Source organism: Acanthaster planci, linkage group LG06 (genome assembly GCF_054643075.1).
Source record: "Acanthaster planci isolate LZ-2023a linkage group LG06, COTS_SCS, whole genome shotgun sequence".
Lineage (NCBI taxonomy): Eukaryota > Metazoa > Echinodermata > Asteroidea > Valvatida > Acanthasteridae > Acanthaster > Acanthaster planci.
This window is the reverse complement of record NC_141782.1, coordinates 9,093,629-9,112,968: the sequence shown is the minus strand read 5'-3', so window position 1 is coordinate 9,112,968 and position 19,340 is coordinate 9,093,629. Positions and strand designations below refer to the sequence as shown.

The 19,340-nt window shown below is 41.1% G+C and overlaps 2 protein-coding genes across 3 annotated transcripts in view; one reads left to right on the top strand and one right to left on the bottom strand.

Annotated features, from left to right (window-relative positions):
• Positions 1-1,602: 1,602 nt before the first annotated feature.
• oxa1l (OXA1L mitochondrial inner membrane protein) lies at positions 1,603-9,183 on the bottom strand. The gene is made up of 9 exons (XM_022228442.2): positions 9,055-9,183; positions 6,876-7,061; positions 6,366-6,570; positions 5,547-5,690; positions 4,912-4,997; positions 4,442-4,606; positions 3,368-3,472; positions 2,816-2,978; positions 1,603-2,218 (listed from the first exon to the last, which is right to left on the bottom strand). The coding sequence occupies exons 1-9, from the start codon at positions 9,127-9,129 to the stop codon at positions 2,019-2,021; spliced, it is 1,329 nt and encodes a 442-aa protein (XP_022084134.2). The 5' UTR covers positions 9,130-9,183; the 3' UTR covers positions 1,603-2,018.
• A 262-nt stretch (positions 9,184-9,445) lies between these two features.
• The window catches only part of LOC110975725 (putative RNA polymerase II nuclear localization protein SLC7A6OS), a 32,834-nt gene continuing 22,939 nt past the window's right edge, over positions 9,446-19,340 (top strand). The window contains exon 1 of one of the 2 annotated variants that reach the window (XM_022228445.2): positions 9,446-9,911. In XM_022228445.2, the coding sequence (XP_022084137.2) occupies positions 9,708-9,911 (204 nt within the window). In that variant the 5' untranslated portion in view covers positions 9,446-9,707. The remainder of the gene's footprint in view (positions 9,912-19,340) is intronic. The other variant, XM_022228444.2, reaches the window with a different exon arrangement.

The window sequence follows — 19,340 nt, the reverse complement described above, 5'->3', positions numbered from 1 at the left end:
TCATGCGCCTGATGAGCCACATTGGTTATAAGCAGACTTGGTACTTTTAAAAAAAGAATTTTTTTAAAGTTCCAATGATATCATTACAGAGACTTAATTTTACAAATTCACACATGATTTTTTTCAACAAGTTCACATCATGTATGTTTCAAAAAGAGAACACCATTGGCCACGAAATGCAGTCTTGTGGGGGGAAAGGTATTTTAACCACTACCAGCCGGGGACTCCGGGATCGGAGCCGTATGGTTTATATGTGTGGCCGGGGTCTCCGAACTCGGATAAAGGAAACAGGGCCCTGTAACAAAAGACCGTACTCTGAACAAAAGACCAGGCTGCTGGGCATTACCGGCATTTTTCACTCTCAAAAGTGGTGATAATCCAGCGTTATTTTGAAACCGTATACCAGGGTTTGGGGTATTTAGAGCAAGCGGATTACCACCGGGGACAAAAGCTCTCCACCACCGCAGCGATGAGCCACACAGCACCGCTGCATGCTAATCTGGCCCCTATTGAAAAGAGGTCAGCAGTGCACTGAGCCAGGTTCGTGAACAAAAGACAGCTGTATAACACCGCACAATCTGGGCTCGGTTTACAAGGCTGCAGGCCTGGCTGAAATATTCGGGCGTCAATGAAGGTCACCTGTCAACTTAGAGTAGTGCCTGAAGATTACTCTGTGCGGCTATAAACGACTGTTAAATGGAATGATGAATTGTTGAAGGATTTTGAAAACGGAAAAAATGATAGTAATGCCGGCCCAGCATCCTCAACGTTGAAAAATGCCCCGGTCCGAAGTGGTTAAGACATTTGGTATTTCACAGATGAACCAGATGTCTACAACTTCTGGAAATCAAATAGAGACAACTTGGTAGATCGAGTATATAGTAATAAAGTATTAACTGAAAGTTTACATTTTCCGCTTAAAGACTAACAACCTTTTTGACACTTGGCAGCATGCCAATTGCACCATCTTTGCAAATTGAGTATTCAAACGATAAGTGAGTAGTGACAGCATGAGCAGTGAAAACGGTTGTTTTTAGAATCGGATACTTGTCTATCGGCAATGTTCAAGCTAACGTACAGATAGCGCTAACAATAGAAAAGACTGTATTCGAAGTCGGTTCCCAATGAGTCAATATCTCTCAGATTAATTTTTGTAACTACATTAATAATTGACACATGTCTCAAAACTAACATTAAAGCATTATGTGCTCTGTGCAAGAACGCTAGATGACTTGGTGTATGTCTCGTGACGAGACATACACCGAGTGCACCCGACCAATGTTCAACAGAATGTACACAAAGCTGTTGTCTCTATGTAGGAGACAAAGAGACCCGTCAGGCACGACAGAAAATGGCACTGTTGTTGGTTTATGGCTCCTGTGGCAATCTAAGTGCCCTTTGTGCCAGTCACTATATAAAACTCACATCTATGTCGTTGAGCCAATTGAGTGGGCCAAAACTGCATGCATGTGGTTATATGGTACTGTAATAACAGTACTGTTTCATCATTGTTGCTGCTGAGAGAGTACAGTTTTGCTTAAAGTCTGTACTTTACTGTAAGGTTAGAACCACAAAAAGGAACAAATCAGAGCCACAACTATATACCAGGTATTTGAAGATTATTATTATAATGGGCTTTCTCATTAATACAGAGGATGACTTAGTAGGAAAACCACTGCCTTTTTGCATTCCATATAAGTCATCAAAGCTCAATTGTACGCTGAAATTTATTCAAAAGTCCACAAGTAAGTGAATGATGTTGTCACTATACATGTATATACAGCTTTTGCTGCAGCACTGCAACAAAAAATGTAGTGGCCGACAGGCATACGTACCAGTACTTAAATATAAATACAGAACAGCCACACTGAAAGTAACTGACCGGGTACCAATGAAATCATTTAAGCAGAATGTTCTTTTAGATCGACAAATCTTCTGCATTGAAGCTAGCTGCTCTTTACTGAACTACCAAACTGCGTATCCTCCGGAGCCAAATAACAGCCTGTGTGATGGTCTTATCAGCGGACTTTCTTTCTTCTCACATCTTTTGCTGTCTTGGCACTCGTTGAGATCGCCTGTGCCGGGTTGCCCATTTGTTGACGAGTCGGGTCATAGCTGAAAGTCTGGGGTACAGGTCCAGTGCCGGCCTCTTTCAGCTTCTGCAAGTGAGTCTTGCTTCTCTGTTCTACTTCATGGTTTGTCTGAGCATTCTTCCACCCTGAATATCAACAAGAAAGACACAGTGAATTCACAATATCTGCACCCTCATTTCCCAAAAAACACTCCACTGCTTCCGTGCCATTTTGAGAACTGGTGGAAAAAAATGATAATTGCAGGGGTATCATAGTCTAGTGGTCTAATAAACCAAATTTAACTTCTGAGAAATGCAATAGCTAGTTGGTTTGAATTCAGGCAGGGTGGATCCAGGCGAGGTGGATTGTACTTTAATACATGTCCTCAGGCAAGACCCTTTACAGCAACTGCTTCCCTGCAACCAGCAGTAAATTGTTATCAGTGAAGGAAGTACGAGAGATGGATTCCATGCGCATCATTAATGCTCTTAGGGTTGTGTGCTCCCTAATGAGAAGAATGGTTTACACACTTGATGAGCAGAAGTCATAATGTGCTCTCAACGATGCAAATCTAAGAATAATAAGAATAATTGAATTTCTTTATGAAGATAAAACACCCCTTCCAAAGTCCTGCATCAATCTATTCTCTCTTCCTTAGCATTTTTGAAGTTAAAAATACAAAACTGTGACTTATTTTCTCCAAAATAATATTTTTGGGGGATGGGAACTGAACTGTCACTTGCCTGATTTCATACTCTGAAGGAATCCTTCCGACTTGGGCAGGTCTTGTGGGTTATGCTTTATCTTCTCGGGAATGTTCAGTTTGGTTCTGACAGCCGGGATCTTCAGGACAGCCACTTGGCCCATGGAGAAGATGTTGGACGTCAACCAGTAGACGAAGACAGCCTGTGATAACAATTTGAACTTCAGTAATACTGGAGGCACTTTTGTAAACACAACAAGCACTGTAACGCTCTTCTACCGGGCAGCAAAGTCTTGCCTTAATCAAGGTCTTTTCATGGGGCTTCAAAGGAAGTGACAATTGCTTCCTATTTGTCAGTGAAATGTTGAGAATTCACGGAGATTTCTTGCGATAATACCAAGAAATTCAAGGTTACCTCTGATCCTCAGGTATTAAAGCTCCCTGTTGAATCCAAAAGCAAAATTTAAAGTCGTAAAGTGGCTGGCAGAATCCATCCTTCTTCCACGTAGCAGACAAAGTCCAAAAGAATAAATTATCTAGAACAAAACTACTCTGTTCCCTGTTTGTCCTCGAGAAGATGGAAAAACCCTACCTTTGGCATGGATGCAATTAATGGCAGAAGAACAAACGGCATGATCCGAAAAACAGTCTTCATCTTTTGCATCTGAGCACTGGTTACACCGGCCTCCCCACCAAGCTACAAGGCAGGGACAAAATTAGGGAGAGAAGGCTTTCCTGTCATGCTATACAGTAAAATCCTTGTGAAGTTTGCTGTCAAAATTTACTGGGGGGGGAGAGGGTTGTTATATCATCACCGAAACCTTGAGAAAAGACTAAAATACGAAGGAATGGAATCTGGCATAAGCTGTTGAAAATTTTAACCATATCCTGCTGGAGAGCCCGTTTTCAGGTGCCAACATTTTTTCAGTTGTCAATAGCAGAGGAAATCCGTCATTGTTTTGAAAGATTATGCCACTGTTTGTGGCAATCAGCACGAGGGGATTACCACCAGGGACAAAAGCACTCCAGCACTCCAGAGATGAGCGATACAATACCATTGCACACTAATCTGGCCCGTATTGAAAAGATGCCAGACGCACACTGTGCCAGTTTCTAGAACAAAAGAAATTTATGTAACACCGCACAATCTGGACTCTTTTTACAAGGTGACAGGCCTGGCTGAAATACTCTGGCATCAATAGATTTTGCCTGTCTGATTAGAGTAGCCACCAGACAAACACTCCATGGGGTTCAGGAAAAAAGATAAGAATTTTTGAAGATTTTTGATAACCGAAGATATTGAAAAATCGCCCGTATGTAAGCAGTGCATTTTTAAAAGCACCCAGCAGGAAATGGTTAAAAGGCAATGATCTCAGAAAGTCTGGGGGTCACAACTTTGAAATTTTTGCCAGAATTAGACACAAAGGGAGTGTCAGAAAAGTCTGAACAAGTAGATTGACTACTGGGTACACTACCTGCTGAAGTTGGGACCACCTGCTTCTCTCCACTAAGAAGGGACTTAGAATGCCACATTCTAACTGAAATTGGAACAATCCATTTCCACCTTGCAACACACATTTTTAAATACTCTTTGATCCCCAGTGGTTATGTCTGAGTCCCTTCTAAAAACCACACAAACAATCAGGCTTTTGCGACTTCTCCTCACCTCCAGCACAGCCAGCATACTGAGACTGGCCAGCACCGGCATGACATAGTAGGGGTCACTGGTCGTAAGGTCAGTGAACCACCACAGACCGCCTGTCGTCATGCTCTCAACTGGTAGGTTGGCCATTCTGCGCAGGCCGATGAAGAAGGAGATGAAAATGGGAGCCTGTGAGACAGAAAGGCGGGACGGTGAAAGCAGAACCTACAGGGAGTCTCCTTGCTAACTGTTGTTTTAGGTATCATTTGGGAATTGAATTGAGTTTCAAATCAATTAACAGAGAAAGTGGAAAAGAAATAAATTACAGAACTTGCTGCCAATCTCCAAAGAGAACCAAACCTGTGTCCAAGTTTTGCATTCATCACAAGTTCATTTTGAGTAACTCAATTTTTGACCTTTGCATTTCATGGGTTCAAGGACCCCAGGGTGCAGCTTTTCTAAGTTCAGTGTCTACTAACTACCTTGATTCTCACCTGGATTAAGATCCCCATGAAGCTCTTCAGAGGATTGACGTTATGCTTCTTCATGAATTTCTGCACTTCCATACTCCTTTTCATCACTACAAGCAAAAATATCAAGAAGGTAACTCTAAACAGTGACTGTAAAGCCTGAAACCCCCTCAATCAATCAATTGTAGTTAAAGCGAGTGAAGTATGGAGCCTGGTTGTCCATTGCTACATTTAACAGCAAGTGCAGCAGCATGCTCTGAACTTCAAGATGAAAACAGATCAATTTCTTATTTTTTTGACCTAGCTCTGCGTTGAAGTTCAAATCATACAGCCTTGTCAGATATTTAGAGCACAAAGGGCAATAAATCTAAAAGCATACATCTGATACCAACTCAAACACTTGCCCCAAGTACCCTGTTCCAACATCTGATTTCTTGCAACTTTTTGGTGAGTTCAGGACTCTGAAGCCCAACCAATGGTCTTTTAATAGGACGGGACTGACGGTCCAGTTGTGTAAACTGTGAATAATGCTCATGCGGCTTACTAACTGACTAAGGTGCCAAAGTCTGGATGATTCAGGCAGCCTGCCTGGGCAGTTGCAGTTAGTACAATCAATGACCCTCTCTCTCGTCCCTGCCACTTGAAGAAATCATACATACTTTCTGCCTGATTGCCGCTTTGTCTTGCTTCAGTCATCTTTGCTGTCAGCTTTTGGAATGTCGGCATGACGTTGTTCATAGTAACTGCGTACCGCTGATTCTTCACGATCAGTGGAAACACGCACATTCTGGCGATTACGGTACCTGATCGGCAATCATCGGCAAAATCTCAAAGTAAAATTCTGCTCAGAGGGGCAGATCCATTCTCTCTGTATTCCCAGAAGGATCACTACTGGATCACAAGTCTGTGTTAAACAACGTCACAGTGCAAGACGACAAAACAGGCATTGTGAGTTTGACCTACATGTAAATAAACCCCATCTCAATCAAGATGTTTTTTCTTTTATTCAGTAAAATACTAACATCATCAGCCATGGCCACACACATTCAACATAAGTTCAATTTAAAAACTATTTTGATTTGCTCTTAACATGAAAAAATAGTGTTCTTTCGTACAAACAATATAAATCAGAGTAATTAACTTTTTTTGTTGATTGGCTAGGCATATAGCTACAAGTTTGTAACTGAGATTAAACACATGATCTAAGCAAAAAGGCCAAGTGAAGGAAATCCATGGGATTGTTCTAATATCAACCTAACTCCCTCAGAATTTTGCTTGGAACATCCCTGAATCCACTCCAGTCCACTAATGTACAGTGCAGCATGTTTTTTTCTTTGCTTGTACAGAACCAGGACAGCAAGATTCACATCAAATGTTAAGCAGCACCTCAGATGTGCAGTCCCAAATGCAACATAATACTTGCGGTGGACTTTGGGGGATCTGGAAGACTGAAGGTTAGCATGGATTCGCCTGCTCACCTGTTGCAATGGCAGCCCACCACGGCAAGCCCACCGACATGTGCAGGAACTCCAGGGCATACTGTACCAGGCCTACGGGTAGATAGCCACCAAGGCCAAGCTCTGAGAACGGGATCTCCTTGACTGGTTGCAGGATCTGCTCTGCTGTCATTGCCACCTCGACGGCTGTGGACGGGTCGGTTAGCGGAGTGGCTGCATCTGTCAGCTGTGCCAACCACAGGGAGAGAAACGAGAACTCCAAGAATTAAAAGAAATCATATTAAGCTGTAGACATTGACTTGTTAAGACACAACTAGATGCAACCAATCTGACATTAAAATTGAACCACCACAAATTTCAACTTGAGTTTAAAGTAATATTTAGTATTAACAGCCAATGGTGTGCCCCGTCCCAAACTTTAAGACGTCACATATTTCAATTACCAGTTTCATTAATGCTTCTGAGAAAAAAATCTCAGGCGTCAACAAAATGTGTAGTACACAAAGTTAACCACAACATAAGCGACCTTACATTTTGTGTGACTTGTGTACTTTGTCCAGTGTCTGTGCTGTTGTGTCTGGCTGTGGTGAAGGAGGCCTCCGTGGACGGCACAAACTGCATGGCCTGCCATCTTGAACAGGGCGCTGTTTTCGTGAATCTGATGCCGACTGCTTGTCTGACTATTCTGTGGCAGCAGGCCTGCGTGTGAATGCCATGCTACAGTTTGGAAAAAAGGAACTATCAGTTATCCAATGATCATGTGGAACTGGCTCTGTGTTACTCCGTTCGCATGCAGAGCAAGTTCAATTGTAACAAGGGTAGTAACTAAGTTCGGCAAACAAATAAGTCAACATGTTGAATGCATTTTAACCATTTAACTGCTAAACAGGTACTTGAGAAAGGTAAGGCTTTGTAATTTTGAACTTGGTGGCAAACTGACCGAAAGATTCACCCAAAATACTCCGAATGTTTTGGTTTGGAGACTAGACTGAACTAGGGATCAACCGATGTTGGATTTAATTACCGATCCGATCATTGGTTGATCCTCAAGCTGAACTCCCATAAAACTAAAGGTGCGCTTTCTTAACAACCAGAAACATGTTTCAGCTTTCATCAGAGGTAAGGACTTTTAGTGATATCAGTTAAGCGTGCGTGACTTCACTGTCCCAGCCAAAAGAAAAACCAAGGTTTAAGTTAGTTCAGCACTGGTTCAATATGGTGGGAAAATAAGAGGACAATTTTGTCATCTCCAAAATAAGTGAATCATGTATCCCCCACTTTGTTGATGCATGCAGCAATACAAAATGGGTACTACGTGGAAGGGGAGGGCAGCAGGTACAAGAAACTTGCTGAATATTGAGTGAAAATGTCATCTATCAACAATGTCATCTGTTGCCTGTTGGGCCTTAGTTTGTGTTTTACACGTATTTTAATTTTTATGCTGCAATGTGTTTGCTTGGCCTAGGCCTACATGTACATCATCATCATTGTTGGAACTTAACCATATGTGTGCGAGAGGGCGCTGTTCAGCATGCTACTATGTGCAGTTTTGTGTGGCTGCCATTATGCAAGGCATTTTTCTCCTTTCCGAGGCTAAAATAAACCAAATTTTCTATTATACGGGGGCCATTGTTGCCCGACTGGGTAAGTCTGTTTTTCTCATAAAACATTAATTACGATCAATCTGAATTATTTTGGAAAACAGAGCAGTTCTAGGAAACTCACATTGAAAAGGAATTTATTCTGTTTAAAAACTGATGAATATATGGGGCTGCCTGTGCTTCACCTATGTACAATCATGACTTTTAGTATTGGGGATCTGTTATGGTAAATCTGTTATGTATTTACCCAAGTTTTAACCTATGTCCAAGTATGAGATATCTGTACTTTATATAATTCTGAATTCAGTTGGGGAACTTTAGGGTTGGGTTATTTTCGTTAATTAGGCCTAACCTATCACACTGACATGACTGGGGGATATATTTAATAGGTCATTGCTTTGAGTAAAGTACAATGCCTGTTAGGTTAAACTTAGCATGGTGTTGTTCATTTTACAGGCTACAGTGTGAGCTGTACACCATCAACAACCGCCATTGTTTTCTGTTGTTCACTTGGAAGAGCTTTGCACTTTAAAAGTAGCTGGAACCTGGGAAAACATTGTCTGGTGTGCCATTCCTGAATGTTGTCTGTCTTTATCAGCCAGCGGTAACATCTATTCTCCTTTAGCCTACACCAACTGAGGGGGTGCAAGTGCCTAACCGGACTTGTTGGAGTCAATCACAACCAAATAAAGCCCAACCAGGCACTGGTAACTCCACAATCATGTACACAAATATGACAAACATGAAAGATTCGCTTGTGATCATTGATCAGGCATGTCGGGTGATAATAAACAGCCTCTTTTTGCCAAATTTTGGTCAGCATGGTGATGGTCAGGGAACCGGACAGTAAGAAACTACACCTAGATTCTGCCATACCTCCAATACCTGTCGATGCACACGCGCGTACATGTACATATACAGTGATATACGCCTGCACTGCATGTGGGGCAGCACGCATGGCCATGGCAATGGCGAATCATACATCATCATGATACAGTCAACAAGATGTCTGTTTATCGATGCTTAAGGTGAAATTCTTTCTGTGCAACGCACCACTTTTATGCTGATTTTAACATGATTAGGTACTAAAAGTATCTGCAAATACGCACCTGTCTACTGCATGAAATTATACCAACGATTCTTGCATAGTTCTCAGCACGACGAACATTCATGAACGCTGCCATATTGATACTGCCCTCCAGTGACACAGATTTGTAAACTCAGGTTTTGGCACACCCCTGTATGGTAAAAATAGATTCGCCGTGCAAATAAACCGTTGAGTGTAATTCATTTTGCAAAGGTGATGAAAAGAAAATATATGTATTAGATATTTGCTACAAATAATAAAACTTCATGAGCTTAAAGAAAAATCAAACTGATGATTTTTTAAATGTTAGAATCTTCCACTTTTTGATTTGGAGGTGAGGTAATGTTGCTCTGCACAGTTGTACAACTCAGCAGCGCGCGTACTACATGTACATGTACATGTACACTTCACATGTACATACTTGTAGTGTACATGTACAGTGTACATGCACGACTACAAGTTACGCACAGTTAACTTCTGTTGATGAAACTGTACGGTAACGCACGTGAGTTTTTAGTAAGGCTGTGACTGTGAAGTGAGCTAAAAATTCACTTGTTTCTCATGCTGAGTCCTGGCTGAAGTTGCCGATCTTTCGGGAGCTCTGCAGCTGTACAAGTCAACAGACAAAATCCATTCGATCACTTTCATCCTGAGCCAGGAATCCAACCCCTAAAAATGACGACAGTCTTGAGAGTTCGACGCAAGCGGACCAACGATCCGGCCGAATCACTCGTGTTCTCGTGTAGCAAGAAAGCACGCACGACAGACGGGGAATCTACGGGTGGTTCGGCGTCTGCGAGCAAGACATCTGCCTCGGTCGGTTATTCGACGGATGATGAAAAGAAAGTATTCAAATTCGCTGGTACAGTGGGCAAAAAGGTAATATGAATTATGTTGTCTATTTTCTGTCCATGTTTCTCTAAAATTAAATCTTTGATAAATTTTTTTTGACATTTTGTGTGTTTAAGTTTTTACATTTCTGTAAATTGAGGGAGGAAGAGTACCTCCATGGTAAAATGAAAACATGGTAAACAGTGTCTCCAATCAGTTTAATACAAGTTGATGACACCTTCATGCCTGTGAAGCATCAGCTTAATGTGTTTATTTAAACAAATCTTTGTTTTAAAAACTTTTTTTTCTTGGTTCTCTTTTCACCCCACCCCCCAACATAAAATGTCAATAATGTGTGTAACTCCCCCCCCCCTACATACATTACATGTGTATATATGCACCTTCAATATACATGTACTTGTATGTACGGGAACAGGTGTTTATGTATGTACGGGAACAGGTGTTTTGTACCTTGGACAACTCGTACCATGAACTCAACATAATTGCACCAACTTGTACCTTTGCCGAGTCGTACCTGGGCCAACTCGTACATACTGTACATACCTCCAGTATAGACAACTCATACCTTCATGTACGAGACAACTCGTACCTTGGTTACAAGTACCTTGCGTGGAGCTTATTATTGTTTCAGTCATCATGAACAATAATTTGGTTTTTCATTCACCTAATTTGCTGTTTTTCGGCTACACTGTCAGGAAGCCGATGTGGTTCTACGTCAGTCTCGTGCATCAGGCCTTGGCAACGTGTGGTGTTTGATATGCAAAAAATTATGTTGCCGCTCTGTATCTCGCCGGGAGATTTATAAAGGCATTTTCTTGAAATGTTTGTCAAATCTGACACTTAAACATGTGAACAACGAAAAGTGAAAAAGTTAAATGAATTGCAAACCTGAAGGTACGAGACGTCTTAACTCATGATACAAGTTGCCCAAGGCACGAGTTGCCCAAGGCACGAGTTGACTCGAAAGCATATGTACTACCCGCACATCTTACTCAAAAAAGTCTCCCATTGGCCTGGTCTGATGAGATTCCATTTATTGCACTCACATCTGAGCAAAGGGGCAACCCCTCCGTTCACTCTGTAAAAGGATAACAAATGTGCATGTTTTCCTTCTTTTTGCTGCAATATGATAAAAATAACTGAAGTCTTTTTGTATAGGAGATATCCATAGTACATGAACAGTAAAATTTCAAGCACATTGGATATCAGTAAATAATTCAGATTTTTCCCATAGACTACAACCCTTTGAGTCCCAAGTGTGAAATATGGAACAGCCACCAACTCACCAATTAGAGAGAAGAACCAAGACTCAGTGATGTCATCCCAACCATGAGAATGTGCGATACTTGCCATCAGCTGGCCCTGCCTAAACCTGGGCAGACACTTTGGGCAGACGTCGTCCCATACACACGCAAAGGAATGAATGAAATATAATGAAAAATGTAAAAATGCCTCATTTGCTTTAGTTCATGCTGGGACACAAAACACTAAATTTATTCTGTAGGCCTTAATTGTCTTATTTTTTTTAATATGTGCTCATTCAAAACCTTAAGGAACGTGTAGTAAGTACTGGACATGTAGTCTTTGTCCAGAAATAATGATAATATTGGACTCATGTTTTCATGATTTGTGTATGGAAATACTTGGAGAAGAAAGTCACTGAAAAGTGACTTTGCAGTCAACCATCTTTATACATCGTACATACATGTACTGTACAAACATTAGCCATAAAGATAACACTGCCCAGCATTGGTACATGTACATGTAATTTGTTAGTGCAACATGCACTGTTTTGAAAACCATGAAGTACAATTTCTACAGAGATCAAAGATCTCTCTACATCTGGTGATTCTTCAGGATTTGTTTTTCTTGTGCATTTATCCCTTTGCCCTCCCACAGGTTCAGCTTTGTAATGCATCGCTCTATCCATTTGGTCAGTTTTTTCCGAAGCAGCTTGCAGCTACATGTAGATTTCAAAAGCTGCTCAAAATTCAGTTATCATTTCTCTCTGAGTACATGGTGGTAGTGAGAAAAAAATCATAAAACTGTTGTACAGGTACATGTAAGTTACACATTGTGTGAAAATAAGAAATTTTAATTCATCTTGTAATTGCAAGATGCTCATTACTATTTCAAGTTCAAGGATGATATTATTGTTTGTTGATATATTAATCATGTTAAGTAGCAGATTTACTTTACCACCCCACAGTCTGATCCACAAACACTAAGTTTTTGACGTGGCTTTAAACCTGGTGAGTCACCAATCTCTTTTGAGAATGACATCACGCACACATCCATGTGTTGTCTGTAAACTCAGGAACATCGGTGTACAGCGCCTGAGGTGTACAATGTAAATAGTATATTTCTACTGGTAACATCAGTCCATGATCGTGAAAGAGCATCAACCATGCACATGAAGTTATGACAGGTCACTACTCTTGTGGTGTGCTAACTGTGATACAGCTTTGGAAAAACATTTTGTCAGACAGTTGCAGTTTCAAGCGTCCTAAGCAGCATCAACTTTACCTGACCTTTCAACCTGTTTTCCTCTTGGTACTGAGCCCCCTTTCTATGTTGAGTACCCCCTACAATTAATACTGAGGTGACTGGGGTCCCTTTTTAAATGGTTGGTTTTTGTAAGATAACACCTTAAAACTGATGGGCTCGGCATTTGACCCTTTTTCTCAGCATTCAATTCAAATAACCCCTGCACTTCCACAACTTTTGCTTCATTAAATTAAAGAAATCTATGCTTATGATTATTACTAGTCTTCTTGCTGCAAAGAGTACATTTTTTTCCTTTAGAGTTCCAGTATTTAATTAATGATGCAGGAAATCTTGTCTTGACAATAACATTCTACACCAGTCCCGTTTCCTTTTTTCAGTAGGAAAATTAGAATGGTGCATGTAGTTTATGCCAATTTGTTTGTATTGTTATTTGTTCTGTGAAGATTGAAAATAGATATTGTACTTTTCAATGTGAATAAAAATAACATGAACAGTATGAGCACATGTATGTACTATGTAAACTGGTACATGTAGGCACCTGTACATTGTATGTACATGTACAAAGTACATGTACATGTATGCTTTGGACATTGGACCTTTATGTACCAGAAGCACTGGTTGGCTCTTCGGATCTTGTCAGTTAGTTGAATATCATAATCATAAGTTGCGATCTCTTGATGCCCCTCAGAAAGTTATAACAATTGAACTCCATTTCTCTTGCTTCATCAATCAATATTTTGACAATTCTGCCTTGAAAAGGTCGCATCTTACAAGTTACAGTGTGTCTAACGGCTGCTGGTTTCCAGGTGTATGCATGTACACACACATTTCACACACAGTTTCTCCCCATTTCCTTATAGTCTCTAAACATCGCCAAATGCCATTTTATCATTATGACCTACGTGTACAGGTATGTACATGTAAATGTGATAAAAGCTGTCAGAAATTGAAATACAGTACATGTACATGTATGTAGAAAAGTCAATTGTGCTACTATATCGTACTACTAGCATACTCACCCATTATGTATGTTGGTATTAATACATGTATGTAATGTGGTAGAAAAATAATGTTAGTTTTTCATCCCTGCCTATGTCATTTTAAAAAAATTTTACAGTGTTCCTTTGACAACATATACAGGATTATAGTACATGCAATTGTATACATAGACTGTTTGAACAATACCAGATGGATGAACACTGTCGTAGCTCTTGGAATTACGTGGCAGATGGCTATGCCATTTGGGACACTAACAAAGCAGTGACTTTTTTTCAAATTGTTCGTATTCATGTTCATAACGCACCAAAAACCTGCACACATCTTGTTGATAAAGTGGCGATTTATCCCTCCTTGTCTTAAACCTCATTTCACCTCAAATAATCTGCTATTTCCTGTGTACTTAAACCCAGGCCCATTCAGAATCCTACAGTATTTGGATTGATTCCTGTGCTCGGGCTGAATTGACCTCTCCTATTGGTGCATGGACAAAAGAGAACAAGGGCATTCCCCCTAAGGCATGACATCATTGTTGACAGTAGACAAGACAGATTGCATTGTTGTACATAGCATGAGTTGCTTCAGTGCTACGTGTACACTGCCGTGCAAAAGTCCGATCGCACCTGAGTGCACAACAAATTGTGTGTTTTTTATGCATAAAAGAAAAAATAAATTTCCACAAAAGCAATACCTGTGTTTGTTTTGATATGGTTATTCCATTAAATTCACGTTTCCAGTTCTAAAACATGAATTGGTGAACAATTACGAGCCTGGTAATTAGAGTTTCTCCGTGCGTGTGCACAAAGTCAATGGGCAGTATTCTCATTAGCATATCATCAAAGATGGCGGCGCCCAGTGTCCGAGAAATCCGGAAATCCAGTGATGGGGTTTAGTATCGCGTAAATGCCCCACCGGCGTCGATAACAGCCTGGCACCGCCTTGACATCGACTCCAGGAGATTGGTGATGACTTGTTGGTCCATTCCCTCCCAAATCCGATTGACAATCTGGAACAGTTGATCTTTATTTGCCGGCCGAATTTCACGTTGAAGACGGCGGTCAATTTCGTTCCACAGATTTTCAATCGGGTTCAGGTCGGGACTCTGGGCCGGCCAAGTCATCACCTCAAACTGCCAACTACCCCCCATTTCTCTAATAAACTCTGGGGTGGGATCGGCCAAGAATTCCTGCGTGACTCTAGCAGTATGCGATGGAGCATTATCGTGTTGAAATAGGAATTCATGGCCGATCAAATGGTGGGCAGATGGCAGCATGTTTTCCCGGAGGATGTCAACGTAAACTGCGGCGTTGATGTTTTCGTTGACCCGCACCAGGCTGCCCACACCGGCGGAACTCATGCAGCCCCACACCATGATCCCGGATCCCCCATGCTTTACGGTGGGCACAACACACTTCTCGTCAAACTCCTCCCCCACAGTCCTCCTGACGTACACCCGTCCATCACTCTGGAACAGTTGGAATCTCGATTCATCGGACCACAAGACCCGGCTCCAGTCATTGGCGGTCCACCCCAGGTGCTCTCGGGCCCAGGCTAGCCGACGACCTTTATGCTGCTCTGAAAGTCGGGGCTTATGCCTAGCAACCCTGCCATGCAGCCCAACTGCAGCCAATCGCCTTGAAACAGTGCTGCGGTGGACTGCAACCCCTGCATTGGCAAGCTCCATCGCTAATTCAGGGGCGGTCAGAAAGCGGTTGCGCCGCGATGCCCTCACGAGCTGCCGGTCATCCCGCTCGGTGGTCGATCTCGGTCGGCCGGTGCGTGGTCGGGGTTCCATTGACCCAAACTCCGTCAATTTCCGGAGATTCCGACGAACAGCATATTCGCTGATACCCAGCCTTCTGGCAATTTCCCGGTTGGAAATTCCCTCCTGATTCCAGGCTTCAATCATCCCCTTTTCGCGAGTGGTAAGTGGCGTATTTGCTGGCATTGTGTTGCTGCTTTGCGTATCAAAGTGAAAGTATTGGTATGCAAATTTTGTCGCCACGAGGTAGCCTGATTTGTCTAGTATCCATTTACCCTTCACAGGCGGCGAAATCACCTATAATTATTCATAAGACAGAGTTTCCCGCCGCGTCAGCTTTGCTTCCATTGGTTTAAATGCCACCTAATAATATTCATGAGCTCATGAATACGTAATGAGATATTTCAAGATGGCGATTTTACACGGGCGAAAAACAGTCGCTCGAAACTTAGCGAAAAGAGGGGGTAGTCGCCGACTTCAGCAATGAGATTTATGAATTTATTTGATTAAAATAACTAGACATTACAAGGGTGAGATGCTTTTTTTATAAAGACTCAGTAATTTATTGCAAAACTACAACGGAAAGTTTACAGCACATGTGCGATCGGACTTTTGCACGGCAGTGTACATGTATGCCCAGTGGAATACAATGCACATATAATTATCGGTACTACAGTATAATGCTTTGTGTGGTAAGCCTTTGTCATATTTTGTCATTTCAGTTCTGAGAAAACATGCATGTAAAAAGCATTGTCCAAATAGTGTGTCAAGGATGAAGTGTTTATAATGACAGGAAAAGGCTGAGTTTTATGCAGACTTGTGTTATAATAATTGGAAGTTGGAATACAATGTATGATTCAGAGTTTGTTGGGAAGCATTTATGCAAGAATTTGGTCAGAAATGAAAGTTCTCCAAATGAAATGTAAATGGCCAGCAAACATGCTGGAGACAATTTTACACTTGGTTTTAATGTGAGGACCTTGAAGAAGGCTGTTGTACATGTGTATGTTAAACCACAGATTAATGTGTCTCATTTCATCATGGTTAAACATTAACCCCAACCCTAGCCCTCAGTGTTTGTTGATGTTAGCCTTGACTCCCTGGGCAGTTTTGTGTAGGAACTGAAATCCACCAACACACTGTACATGTACGTGTACTCTTTGGTCTTCAACCTACATGTAGAAGGGGGGCATAAAACCCTGCTTAAAAATGGGATCTATACATTTGAAGTGAATGTTCTGTAAAATGTGTAAGGCTTGTTTTTGCTGCAACTTTGGTGAATTGTGGTGCAGATTTGAATGAATGACTTGTCTGTTTTAATAGAGTAGCAGCTTACAGTATAAGGTGAAGAAAAATAATGAATGCTGCAACTTTGAAGAGAAAAAAATTGACATTGGAACAAGCCAAAATTACCTTAATGCATAGTAACAGCAAAATACCGGTAGCTTTTCACAACCAACCATCACATTTTTCCATTGAGAAAGGTTACATCATTATTTGCATTATTAATTAGCAGTTTTGCATCACTGATTTCAGTAGCTGCATATTGGTAGGAGTTGGTCGCTTTCCAAGAATCACGCTCACACTCGCCCGTGTAGTGCACAGTTCTGAGTAGCAATCAATGGAAGTATATTATTTTTATTATTGTATGCATTGATGCATACATGTACATAGGGTGTGGGTTCTGTCAGTCTGATCACTCTATTATCTGCAGTGACTCATGGACCTGACATTTCACAGTTTGTTGGAAAAGTCCAAGGTTGTTCCTTGAATCAAGTCAGTTGCATTGAGCATCTCAGTATGAGGGATGGGTCCCCAACAGAAGGAGTGAATTTGGGAAATGCTGGTTGTCTTGGGTGGTTAGCCACCATTGTTAATGGTTGGATAATGAATAATTCTGCTGGGGAAAAGATAGAAGTATTATAAAAATCAGAATTCATTTGTAGACTCTTGCTGAATGACATTTCCTGTGTGTCAATGGTTGCATAATAAGGTACATTGTACAATGTACATGTACCTGTACAGTGCTGGAACATGTACATGTAAATTATCTTGAAAAAAATGGCAGTTTTGCTTACACTGTACGTGTACTGTACAAATGTACATGTACATGTAGTCTGTGAAGATGTAATTGGAAGAAATGTGGAGTTAAAAAGCAAACCTGATACATGTGTACATGTACATGGACTTGTCATGATCATGGAGGTTTAATGCTGTATAACCATGGTGAATCCAACAAGATCTGTATAATTTTGATTGGTCCCTCAGGAGTCATTAGCATTAAACTCACTGAACTTGTGCATACATGTACTTGCTTCTGCTGAGTGTGCCCGTACTGGTCTGGAGTGAGGCAAGTAATCAGTTTAACTTTAGCCTTGTACAAGTTCAACCTGACTCAGGACTCAATCTTGCAGCCTCAAAGTCACTTTTGTCCCTTTTTTTCACAATATTCTGGTCACAATTATTCCCAGAAGCAGTAATTACATGTACTTTAATACTCGGCACAAATCAATATTTGGAGTCCTTTGGGGCGTTAAAAATGCTCTTAGCCAGCAGCCAACAATTTCTCACACAAGCTGCTTTGCCACGGGTAGGGAAACCTTCGAAGCTGACTGTAATTGAGAGTGATGAGGTGTACTCTACACAGGGCAACTAGAAAATTTGCCAAAAGCCACCTGTACTTTTCCAAAGTCACAAATACTTCTTGTAGGATGGCTCTGGGTAGTTCCTGAATTCCTGGAAACTGTGCCCAAATTGTCTTACCCGGTACCTTTGTCCCATCCCTTGCTTGGTGTATTGTTCATTTCAATAATATATGGAAATTATACATGTACATGTATATACTTTGTATCTTGCCTTGAGCCACACATGCATGCATGTATAGTAGTGAACAGTGTTTCTATCTGCTGTGGAATATTAGAGACGGCACGCTTTCAAATAAGAGGACATTTTGGTAATGCCTTGTTTCTACTGTACGTGTTAAGCTACATGTACAATCTCTGTGGATTAAAAAAAACATGTATCTTTGGATTGCACATGTTCATTTGCATACATACATGTATGGCGGGGTGTATCAGCTCTGTGCATCCATTGCACGTGTTTACAATTGATAAGTATCCCTTGTATGGAGGGACACCACATGCGCACTGTATACATGTACATGTGGGTTGATAAATGCCCAGTGCGGAACATGATTAGCATATGCGAACAGTTTGTGTTGGAATGCACCGGTGCAGTCTTCAGGTGCACACCGGATGCCCTGCTGAAATGTTCCCAACTAACTTTTCCCAACTGCCAGTGAGGTGTCATCTTTACACAGATCAGATCCACTTTAGTCCAACTTGCATCTTTTTCTTGTTGCCAATGAGAAAATGTTACACCTCCACGGTTACACTGCACTAGTACTGTGTATGTGCGCAAGTTCATGTACAGTACTTAACATGTACAGCTACATGTACATGAAGGGCTATCGTGTGGCTGTGTTAACCCTAAGGGATAAAGGCTTCATTCTTTCATTGTTCATCGTTTTGAATTCTTACAGATACATGTACATTCGTCATGAATTCTGAATTGTGGATGTCTCCAAAGCTCATCTTTTGTTACAAACCTAATAAAAAATAAGATAAAATGCAAATATGAAAAGCAGATCGTGACTCGGGTGTAAAAAGTAATCCCTTTTGTAAATCCTACATGTAGTTACATGCAATGATATATTGAGCAGACGTGTATCAAGTCAACAAGGTGCGGCATGTTCTGTCTGTCTGTTGTGAGGTGGCTTTGTACATGTAGTAAATGTGCATGAAGACATTTCAAATTGTACATGTACCGGTACATGTACACATGTACATATACTGTAAAAACACTCAGCTTTTTTGACCCACTTTTGATATTTTGTGTGTTTTGCACTGTTAACATTGTAACCTGAGGCCAGTGTCTCTAAATATCAAACCTGCAATGTTTATTATTACACCAGTCAGTAATTGCTCGAGAGGCTGCGGTTGTCATGGATCCATGCGCATATGTCCAAGATGAAAAATTTGATGTACATGTGTACGTGTACATGTACCTGTATTTTACTGCAGCTCAACAGTGGGTATGCTTGGCTGACAGATTGTTTTATTTTTTCAAAAGGATTGACAGGTCTAGTTTTATGATTTTGTTTTGAATGTTTGTGTTTTAATATCTGTGCT

What these genes read in the sequence shown, in the direction of transcription:
- oxa1l (XM_022228442.2), bottom strand. Translation starts at nt 9,129, where the DNA reads ATGGCAGCGTTCATGAATGTTCGTCGTGCTGAGAACTATGCAAGAATC. An exon ending in GTGGGCTGCCATTGCAACAG is followed by an intron (nt 5,691 to 6,365) that starts GTGAGCAGGCGA and finishes ATTGCCGATCAG; the next exon opens with GTACCGTAATCGCCAGAATG. An exon ending in TCATGGGGATCTTAATCCAG is followed by an intron (nt 4,607 to 4,911) that starts GTGAGAATCAAG and finishes TCTGTCTCACAG; the next exon opens with GCTCCCATTTTCATCTCCTT.